Raw genomic sequence first — 11,251 nt, 5'->3', positions numbered from 1 at the left:
TGCCCTAACCTATGGGGTCACTGCTATTCCATGGGCTAGAGTCCCAGATTGCATACAAAAAAACAAAGCTAATTAGAGTCAATGTCCATTGCTCTCTAATATGGGTGCCATGTATCTACGTGATATTTCTGCCATCACATCTTTTCTGCCATGGTGAACTGTACCATCAAACTTTGAGCCCAAAACAAATTTGTTGTTAAGTTGCTTTTGTCAGCATTTTGGTCAAAGCAGTGAGAAAAGCTAGCTAAGCTGCTAACAGTGTGAGTAATTGGGAAAGAGGGACATTGGTCTTTTGAACAGTGAGGACTAGCAGTAAGCAAGCAAGGGCTGGGGTGAGAGAAGCAAACCTGTATGGTGGTGTTACCCTGGAATGTTAACCTAGGTGGAAGAAGAGCACATGGCAGGTCTCCAAGGGGGAGGTTCTGAAAACCAGACATGTATTGGTGCCACTCAGATCTCTGTGTTCCAACCAAAACAACATAGCAGAGCCAAAAATAACAGTTCTGATTATACAGGACTGAGGTTATTTTCTTTATTATGATGGCTACCTCTGGGCTGTAAGGAGCTATCTCAGTGTGAGATAGGCAAGTGTGAGAGGAGGCATAGGCCTTGAGGGCAGCCTGTGAATTTCCACCTACAGTTTGAAAACAGGCACCCATCTCCTGAGCGCTTGTAGGATCTCCTTATTTCTCAGTGTGTAGATGCGTAAGTTCAAATTAGGGATCAGGAGTGAGTACAACATGGAGGACATTGCTACTTTCTGGGCCGTAGTTGGAAGTGATGCTGATATAAGCACAGAGTGCGGATAAGCACTACACAGAAACTATTGAGAAGTGTGAAGAAGAGATAGAGAAGGTCTACTTCCCCTCAGCTGAGCACATGTGCAGATGATGATGGTGAGGATGAGGATGCATCCACAGGACAGTAGGGTGAGCAAGAAATTGATACCTGCACAGAAGTAATTGGCCATGAAAATCATGATGTTCATAGCCTTGCCATCAGACCAGTGTGGGCAGATGCATTCAGAGCACAGATGGACCACAGGCCCATGGCCAGGGCCCCACACAGCTGTGGGTTCATCCTGGAGCTGTAATGCAGGGGACAGCAGATGGCCACATAGCGGTCATAGGCCATGGCTGTGAGCAGCAGCTCAGAAGACAAGGACCAGACAAGGAAGAAGAGCTGGGCCATGCATCCCTTGAAGGAGATGGTGTTTTCCTCAGAGACTAGGCCAAGGAGTGCCTTGGGCAGCACAGAGGAGAGGCTGACAATATCCATGATGATGAGGTTGCACAGAAAAAAATACTGGACTGTGGATCCTGGTGCTGGAGGTGACCAAAGCAATGTTGGCTGTGTTGTCTGTGGATGCTCTGGTACAGAGAGACAGCATGCAGTCAAGCAGAAGCATCCACAAATTTAGCTGTTCTGAGACACCTGACAGCATGATCTCACTCACTCTTATCTGGTTGACCTGACATTAGCACTGAGCAGCCCTGTGTGGACTCCTGTATTCCAGAACCAGTGAGTACCCTGACCAGGAGTCCTTGCCTACCCTATCTCTATCCGAGACTTGGATGCAAACAATTAAGCAGGTGCTCGGCCAGCATCTGGCTTCTGGCCAGAGGTAGCTAGAACACAGAAAAACACCCGTGACCTGTCTGTCCTGGAAATGACCTTTTGAATAATCTTCACTGTGGATTTGACAGTCAGGTACAAGGTCACATGACCAAGGGTTTAGGGAAGACCTCCCATGGGGCAGAGGTTGTCTTGGGTTGCATCATACAGGCAAGGCTGTCCAGACACAAGTCAATATTTCTTGATGTTTGCAGATACCGCTGAACTCTGAGCAGCAAGACAGAAGCTTTCCACAGACTGAACGGTGTGGTGAGGGGACTTAGACCTGGCTGGCCTCACTCCCAGGATCTGAGCATCTGCAATATATTGAAGACTCTCACTTAGGAAATCAACTAGAAAGCTTCCTAGTTTCAAAAATCCTCAGTGCACCAAACATTGGGCAGAGTGCAAGGAGTCTTGTGGAAGAATAGGGGAAGAATAGAAGGATCCAGGAGCTCCCTAAGACCAACAAACCAACTAACCTCGGCCCAGAGGGGCTTACTGAGACTGAAGCATCAACCAAAGACTATACACAAACTGGGCCGAGGCCTCCTACACACATGCATAGATGATGGGACCTAGACAACATGTAGGTCCTCTAGAAAGGGGAGCAGGGGCTGTCCGTGACATGGACTCTGTTGCCTGCTTTTCAATCACTTCTCCCTGGCAAGGCTGCCTTGCCAGGCCACAGGGGAAGAAAAAGCACTCAGTCTTTATGCAATTTGATGTGCCAGTCTGAGTTGGTAGGGGGGAGCCTCCCCTTATCTGAGGAGTAGGGAAGGAGGGGAGCCTGGGGGAAGAGGGAGGGAGAATAGAAATTCGAGGAGGGGAGGAAGGGCCTCCCCTCCTTTGTTTAGGTAAAGTGAACAAATAAGTTAATAGGAAAAAATAAAATTAGGCGGTGCCTTCTCTAACCTGCCAGTTGCTCAACCAGCAGATGTATTTCCAGAGTTTGGGATGCTAAAGAGCATGAGGGTCTCCGGTATCAGAAAAATATGGATGCATGTATGTGAATACTTCTGATGTCTACAAAGAAAGTCACAGGTTTATATTATCTCTCTCTCTCTCTCTCTCTCTCTCTCTCTCTCTATCTCTCTCTCTCCCATCTGTTTGTCTATCTGCCTGGTTCCTGTCCACTGACTACTGGATGCTTAGCCCTAAGCCTGTACCCATATTGATAAATTCATACTTGTAATCTTTTCAGTATTTTGGAATTGGAGCATCCGCCCCCACCCTCCACTCACGAAGTTTATGTGCCTTTACTCACAAATACACAAAACTACAGTGGGCACATATCAGTCGTGATTCAGAAGAGGTTGGAGCCAGGTCCCTGATACAGGACCTAGAGGAGGTTTAGAGGGCTTGTAAGGGAAGCTGCTCAACAGCATCTCCTGTCCTTAGCCTGTCTGTCTGTCACCATTAATGTGACAGCATTAGTCTGACTATCTGAGGAACCTGAACACCATGTCTATCTCACCCCTTCCTTAGCAGAGAAGGGCATGCTTCCCTGGGTGGGAAGAATGACCCTGTACTGTATCCATCTCCTGACCTTCCAGGCACTCTAAAGAGACTGAACAGGCAGCAATCTCCTCATGACCCCCTTGGAAAGTTGGTGTTGAGGTGAGTATAGATGACATTGAGGGAATTTTCAAGTCTATATGACATTGTAGTTCACCTTTGTGATGCCTGAATCTTCTTGACATGGGGAGTTTACCAATTGTTGCTGGCCTCAAAGACACAGAAAGAAAGTGACTTTTGATAGTGCCTCAACTACCATTGCAGGAGAAATCACATGATGTCTGCCCGAATCTGTATTTTAGATCAGTAACAAATACTCTATAATTGAATTCCCCAGACAGGATTTAGTACAAACTTTTACTAAGATGTACTTAGGTTTATCTAGGCTTCTTTTATATTTTTTATTCTCTCATATATTATATCTCTACTGCCGTTTCTTCACCCTTCTCTTCTCCCAGTCCTTCTCCTACACCTCCCTCATCCACTCTTCCTCCATTTCCTTTCAGAAAAGGGCAGACTTGCCAGGGAGATCAACCAAACATGGCATATCAAGCTGCAATAAAACTAGGCACCTCCCCTCATATGAAGGCTGAAGGACGTTACCCAGTAGGAGGAAAAGGGTCCTAAAAGCCAGTGAAATAGTCAGAGACAGCCCTGTCCCCACTGTTAGGAGTCCCACCAGAAGACCAACCTACACACCTGGAACATATATGCAGAGGACTTAGGTCAGACCAGGCAGGCTCCCTGGTTGTCAGCTCAACCTCTTGGAGCCCCTATGAGTCTAGGTTAGTGGATTTTGTGGTAGTGTCCTTGACCCCTCTGGCTCTCGTGATGCCTCCTCCCTCTCTTCTGCAGGATTCCTTGAGCCCAGTCTAATGTTTGGCTGTGGGTCTCTGCATCTGTTTCCATCAGCTGCTGGATGAAACCTCTCTGACAACAGTTATGCTAGGCTCCTGTTTGCAAGTAAAGGTGTTTTAAATTAAATTTAATCAAATTAACTAAATTTAATTAAATTTTAATTGAAAACTTTGTGGGAGTGGCCAACCATAACTAGTCTAGTTTGAGAATGATGCCACAGAGGGAGTCCATCCTGGACACTGCCTGGAGGGCCAGGAACCAGAGGCTGGATAGCCCAGAGACCTAGGAGAGAACCAAATATGACCAGAAAAAAAGTCAAGGAAATGACTCCTGTTGAAATCTGGATTTCTTTTAACACTGGCCACTGGATCTGAACAGGTGTTCAGGACACCATGTACATACTGTGGCCACTGTGGTCTTTGTGAAATTTAGCGCAGCTTGGACAAACAGATTGTCCCGAGGGCCCTGTGACTGGGAAGGTGAAAACAAACAGAATGAGGGTTCATCCCAGGAAGAGGTACACAAGCCTGCCAGTTCTAACCTTTATCACACCGACATTGGCTTTTTCTGGTTGATAAGCGGGAGCAGGGCCAGCATAACAAAATCTGCCCACATCTCTCTTCCTACAAGTCCCTTGCAGGGTAGTGAGAAATTATTCATCTGGAGGGTCACAGGGTAGTAGGAACGGCACCAATATGCACCCAAAACTGAATCTGTGGGACCATGGTTTAGGACAGAACAGGACCTTGTGAAAGTAGAAGAAGCAATGTCATTAGGGGCCTGAATCTCACTTCCATCCTGGCCTTCATGGTTGCCTGAGAGCAGCCTGTTCACAGAGTGTGCCTGCTTGTGAGGCCACAGTGGAAAATACGATAGGCCCGACCTTGCCCCAATGATGGACCCATGACTCACACACAGGAAAAAGCTCAGCGTTCATTATACTCTGATAGCTAGTGTGCATACTCTAGCTGGCAAAGGCATCATGTCTGCTCTATGTGGCCCCATGTGATTCAAGTTCATGTTGGACTGGCATAGACTGTTGGGGTTTAGTGCTCCAGGGTCAGCCTGAGACACTTGTTTGTCTCCTTGGGAAACTCTTCTGAGTCTGAGTTGAGGATCAGCCTTAGTGGCTCAGAATCTGAGCAATTCTGTCTGTTAGAAGCCTTGACCCCCCAAAGAGGATCAGCCTTTTTCTGGAGTAGGCCTGTGTCCTAGGTGCCTTTCCCCGGTCTGATGTCTGACGGGGAACAAAGCTTCTGGAATGGAGGGCAGGACTTATGGCTGCCACATGGATGGCAAGCCGTATTGTCAGAGAGAGCGTGGCGAGTCCCCCTCTGGAGAGTCATTCCCTGGCTTCAGGATCTGAATGTTATTTCCCTCATTCTGGGCCAACAGCTGCAACAAAGCAGATCCTTCTCACTAGCCTCTCACCCTTCACAGCCCTTTGCTGCTTTTATTTCCATTCCTAGCATCACCACATGGTCAGCGTGCTGACGCGCAGCCAGCTCTTGTCTCCATGAAAAGTCAGGTCCTTGATGCATTCACGGTTTGCTCAGGGACTTGACACCCGAGGTCAGCCCACATTCAGAAGCTGTTCCCCTAGGGCCTATTCCTAGCTCCTTCTTTCATTCATTCGACTGGTCAGTCAAGAGAATGGAAACTACAAAGAATGTCCAGAACGCCTTTTTGCTGTGTGGAGGAAGAACTGCATTGTCATAGGGAGCAGGCTTGGATCTGTCCCCGGAGTCTGTCATTTGCAGAAGCACCTGAGTGCAGCAGCAAGTAGCACAGCAAACCCTTCACACTGCCTCCCTTCTGATTGCATTGTCCCAGCATCTCCACTGTTCCCACCACAACAGAAGGAACCCGTCAGCTGCTGGGAGTGTTTCCAGAAAGGATTTACCAAAGGGGGAGATTACTGTGCATGTAGGCAGCAGCATCCCGAGACTGGGGAGTAGAAAGCATGGGCTAAAGAGAAAAGGAAAAAGCCAGCTGAGCAAAGGTGTTCCTTTAAAACATGTTCTGGGCTGCCACCATGATAGGAAGATTCTCCACCGTATACCCATACTGCCATGAGGCCCTGTCTCACAATAGATCAAAATAAAGAGCCAGGTGCCCATGGACTGCATCCTCTGAAACTGTGAGGCAGAATAAACGTTTTGGAAAGGTATTTCGGTCACACGGATGAAGAGCTAAGTGTTGCAACATGCCTAATTTGCACCAGTAGTCCTGGTGTGGTTCAGCACGTAGGAGGAATAACACAGTGAGCTGACGGAGAATATGTTTAGTCTGAAAAGGACACAGCATCTTTTCAGCAGCAGTTGCTGCAGACACTGAGCTGTCTTCCCACCAGTATCTTCCTTCGCTCCTCCTCCAGCTTGCTGTTCCGGGAGTGTTTTAAGAATTTTAGCCAGGAGTGTTTGGTCCGTGTGTGTGTGTGTGTGTGTGTGTGTGTGTGTTTGTCTGTGTGTGTCCACTTTCTTTCTTTCTTCTTTCTTTGTCTTACTGGCTTGGATTTGTTTTGTGTTTTTTTGCATTTAGTTTGAGAGAAGGGTGAGTAGGTAAATGGGAGAGTAGGATCTGGGAGTTATGGGAGGGGAAAGAATACGATTAAAACACATTGTATGAAAGAAAAGTTTTGACCCCAGCATTTTCATCTATGATATATGCTGATTTTCATTTACAGTGTAAAGGAAGAGTTCTACTTAACCCTTTGCAGCCATTCATCTAGTTTCCCCAAAACTTTTTGTTGGAAATAATTAACCTTTCTCCTGGGTTTGCTTGTCCTCATTTTCATAAGTATGCTGGACTCACATGTGAGTTCACTTTTGAAACTTAAAATTTATCTCTGTTCCCCTGATTACCTCTTACTCCATGCTGGCTTTGATTCCCACAGCTCAGTAGGAAGTTGTGAAATGGAGAACCCAAGTCTCTCAACTTTGTTTTCCCCAAGACACACAGGTCATGCTAGCCCCTCAACTTTCCTTATGGAGTTTAGATTCCAAGCCATAGTTGTGAAACAAAGCCCTGTAAAGCTTACAGGAAGGCCCTGCATAAAAGGCCTTTATTTTGCAGTAATTACCTTTGTCACCCACTGGAAATCTTCCAGTCCAGGAACATGACATCTCCATTTAGATAAACTTTAATTGAAATGGTTTGTATTTCTCAGGAAACATAGCTGGAGTGTTTTGTTTACATTGCCTCTAAGGATTTTGTTGCTTTTGAGGTTACAGTAAGTGGAATTGTCCAGTCTTTGCTTCAGAGAAAGGTTTTATAAAGCAGCGATAGGTACACTCCCACTCCATGAGGCTGCTCTCCAGAAAGCATGTTTAGAAGCAGCCCAAGCTGGGAACACAGCCTGCACATCTCCACCTAATGTGAGAAAGAGGGCAAGAGTCTGCCCAGGGCCAGCTTGACATCCTTGTTCCTCAGTGTATAGATGAGGGGGTTCAGGGTCGGGCTGAGGACCGAGTACAGCACTGAAGCCATTTTGCTTCTTTCTGGGCTGTAGCTGGAAGCAGGACTGATGTAGGCACAGAACACAGAGGAGTAGTACACACAGACCACGATGAGGTGGGAGGAGCAGGTAGAAAAGGCCTTCCTCTTGCCCTCAGCAGAGCGCATGCGCAGGATGCTGGCGATGATGTAGCCATAGGACAGCAAGGTGAGCGCGAAGTTGATGCCTCCATAAAAGGCATCTGCCATAAGAGTCATAATGCTATTCACATATGTGGGGCTGCAGGAGAGGAGGAGGAGTGGGGGGATCTCACAGAAGAAGTGGGTGATGACCTTGGGGCCACAGAATGACAGCCGTGTCATCAGGCTTGTGTTGATAGAAGCATTCAGTGCACAGTTGGACCACACACCCATAGCCAGGGCCCCACACAGCTGTGGGCTCATCTTGGAGCTGTAATGCAGGGGATAGCAGATGGCCACATAGCGGTCATAGGCCATGACAGTGAGAAGCAGCAGCTCAGAGGATGTAGCCCACACAAGGAAGAAGAGCTGGGCCATGCACCCGTTGAAGGAGATGGTGTTTTCCTCAGAGACTAGGCTAAGCAGGGCCTTGGGCAGCACAGAGGAGGTGCACATAATATCCATGGTGGCCAGATTGCACAGGAAAAAGTACATGGGGCTGTGGAGGCCAGCGCTGGAGGTGACCAAAGCAATGATCACTATGTTGCCTGTTAGAGCCATTATGTAGAGGGACAGGAAGCAGCCTATCAGGAACAGCCTTAGACTGGGGTGCTCTGAGAAGCCTTCCAGCACAAACTCTGTCACCATTGTCTGGTTGGGACTCAACATCATCCTAGAGAGTTTCGGGTCCTCTGCTGTGTCCGTCAGCTTCTGAGAAAACGTAACTATCTACCACTTCAAAGTCCAGTTCCAAACTCTCTGCTGTCAGAAACGGAAGGAGTGAGTGTACTACCCTCATCAAAACCTTTTGTCTTTCATTGGAAAACCACGTATATTTCCTTTACTTTCATTTCCCACCTAGAAACTTTCACAAGAATGTAGACTTGGATGAAGAGGGACATGTCCTCCTCTCTCATCTTCTTGAACAAGCGAAGCATCCCTTGCTCAGGATCTGCCTGTGTTTTACTTCTCTGTCACCACTAAGCACCGTTCTCTGGGGACAGTGCTTGGTGACACAGCTGTCCCTCTTACCTCCGCATCAGGCATTCTGAATTTTAGATGGACACACACTGAGAAGACTCTTGATCCTCCCTTCACACCTGACCTCCTAGCTTCTCAAGCACTTCATTTTTTCTGATATCTGGAGTGGTTGTTTTACTACCCATCTTATCCTGAGGACAGATAGCATCCCCACGACCAGCTAGTCCTGTATTTTCTGAATTTTACTTATTGTTATCTGTGACTTCTCCTCTATTTGTGACTGTCCTGACTCGAACTTCAAATCTAACATTTCTCAAAATCCAGGCCTATAAACCCAAAGGACCTTTTGAGCCTTCATTTCTCAAGGAACCACAGTTAACATCAAAGCCAATATATTCACAGCTGAAGTCATTGCCACTGTCTGCGGATGTTTCTGTATACTTTCAATGTCCTTATACAGAAGTTCACCCTCTGCTACCTGGTGTTTCAAAATGTTTTGTCTATGGAGCACAGCTTCGTCTCTCTGACTTGTCTTACCTGTAGCCTATGCCCTTGATAGGTCCTCAGTAGAGACCTGTTCCATGAGACAAGAATGGTGTTCTTCACCCTCTTTTCTTCAGGTATCCAACTGATCCTCAAAGTGCTCAACTAGAGCTTTCCTAATATTGTAACTTATGTTCTCAATGTCTTCAGCTGTTTCACAGTTTCTGGCTTCTTGTCATCTCCAAAATTTTCAGTTTCCTTCTCTATCACCCAAGGAGTACAGACTGGGTCCCTTAAGATAACTGGCCCTCTGCCCCTAATTAAAACTCACTTTGTCTCTCCGCAGTCATTCAACAAAGCACACCCTAACGCTTCACACAGAAGACTCATCTGGCATCCCCCATCAGCCTTTTTTATAGTTCCTTCATGAACACACTTACCCCATCTATAAAACTGTTTTTGGAAATTATTTGGAGTGCTCCTTATCTAGAAATATCCTTTTTTTTTGTCGAAATCTTTTGTTGAAATGTTTCATCCACTGAACCCAATGTCACTCCCAACTTCCCCACTTTGCCCTATAATACTTCATGTTCTTTGATTACATTTTATCTCACATATATTTTTCTTAGCCTGGCTCACAATCGATCTTTTTTCTAGTAAATGTGGAATTTTACACCTTATACCTGCCTCCATTTCAAATTAGAGATACTGAAGTATTGTATTTACTCTTTGAAACCATGTAGCTGGTGTAATGTCTGAACATGCCCCTCCCCTCTTTCTATTGTACCAGAGATGCCAATGCGAATTTAGTATTGCAAAAGGTTCTGCAGAAACAGAATTGCAAAGGCAAATTCCCTTAATATTCTTAGCAGTTTCTGGATGAGGTTAGCTAATTCAACTACAAATGAAACTGTAAAATACTTTCCTGATAGTACCTATAATCTGAGATATTAACTTCTATTCCCAGGTGTACCTGCCTCAGAGCTGAAGGAAAAGACTTAAAAATAACGGAAACCTGAGACAAATATGCTATATGATAGGAATTTCCTAGTATTAACAATACATCTATACAAATCTAATTACATGGAAATAACGAACTGATTTGTAAATGACACATCTAAGAAGAAATGTCAGAGAACTGTAATAAATAGGGTGATTTAAAGACCCAGAAACATGTCAACACATCTATGAACACAGGATTTTTGCAAACAAACAAACACACGAACAAACAAAAAACACACTAGTGAAATGTTGGCATGTTCAACAAATGGTGCTGGTCAAATTGGACGTTCAGATGTAGAAGAATGAAACTAGATCCTTATCTTTGACCATGTACAAAACTGAACTCTAAGTAGATCAAGGACCTCAGCATAAGATCAAATACCCTAAAAATGACTAAGGAAAAGTTATGGAATATGCTTGCACTCATTGTCACAGGAAACAAATTTAATCAGTACTGTGGAAGCCCAAATATTAAGATCAGCAATGGGCGAATGAGTTCACGTGCTGCAGTTATGTATCTATACAGAAAAGGACACCATTGTTGGAGTGAAGAAGCAGCCTACAAAATGGCAAAAAGTCTCTAACAACTGCCAGAGGGTTAGGAGACAGGATATACACACAACCCAAAACATTAAACAGCAAGAAAACAAGCAATTCAGCTAAAAACGGGGGAAAGGAATTAAACTGAAATTTTTGGAAGATGAAATACAAGATAGTTAAGAAAGAGTTTTTTTTTAAATGTTCAATGTTCTAAGATACCAGAGAAATGGAAATTAAAAATCCTCTGAGATCTCATCTTACCTCAATAAGGATGGCCAAGATAAAGAAACAAACAAACAAACAAACAAAAATGACAGCAGACACTGGCAAGGGTGCAGGGAAAGGAGCAATCTATTCATTGCCAGCGGAAGTGCAAACTCGTACAATTACTATAGAAATCAGCATGGAATTTCCTCAAAGAGATGGAAAGAGATGAAATACGTGCTTCAGATATACCATTCCTAGGCACTAACCCAAAGGACTATATATCTTAAGAAAGCAAAACTTGCTCTTTCATGCTCATTGCTGCTCTATTCACAGTAGCCAGGAAATGGAAACAACACGGATGTCCAGCACATGAATAATGGGGAGTGAAACTATAGTAGATGCATAATGGAAC

The 11,251-nt window shown here is 45.3% G+C and overlaps 1 protein-coding gene, 1 long non-coding RNA gene and 1 pseudogene across 2 annotated transcripts; 1 reads left to right on the top strand and 2 right to left on the bottom strand.

The window, feature by feature from the left end:
- Nucleotides 1-634: 634 nt before the first annotated feature.
- On the bottom strand, nucleotides 635-1,444 carry LOC110540190 (olfactory receptor 13A1-like; annotated as a pseudogene).
- A 1,228-nt stretch (nucleotides 1,445-2,672) lies between these two features.
- LOC132653660 (uncharacterized) lies at nucleotides 2,673-9,770 on the top strand. The gene is made up of 2 exons (XR_009591438.1): nucleotides 2,673-3,234; nucleotides 9,437-9,770. It is a non-coding gene; the product is annotated as an uncharacterized LOC132653660 (long non-coding RNA).
- Nucleotides 7,347-8,471, bottom strand: LOC110540185 (olfactory receptor 13A1-like). The gene has a single exon (XM_021626997.2). The coding sequence runs from the start codon at nucleotides 8,296-8,298 to the stop codon at nucleotides 7,363-7,365; it is 936 nt and encodes a 311-aa protein (XP_021482672.2). The 5' UTR covers nucleotides 8,299-8,471; the 3' UTR covers nucleotides 7,347-7,362.
- Nucleotides 9,771-11,251: the final 1,481 nt, after the last annotated feature.

This window comes from Meriones unguiculatus, chromosome 1, assembly GCF_030254825.1.
Source record: "Meriones unguiculatus strain TT.TT164.6M chromosome 1, Bangor_MerUng_6.1, whole genome shotgun sequence".
Taxonomy (NCBI): domain Eukaryota; kingdom Metazoa; phylum Chordata; class Mammalia; order Rodentia; family Muridae; genus Meriones; species Meriones unguiculatus.
Note: the sequence above shows the minus strand (reverse complement) of the source record. Positions and strands in the feature narration are given on the sequence as shown.

Coding starts and splice junctions, on each gene's coding strand:
- LOC110540185 (XM_021626997.2), bottom strand. CDS start 8,298: ATGATGTTGAGTCCCAACCAGACAATGGTGACAGAGTTTGTGCTGGAA.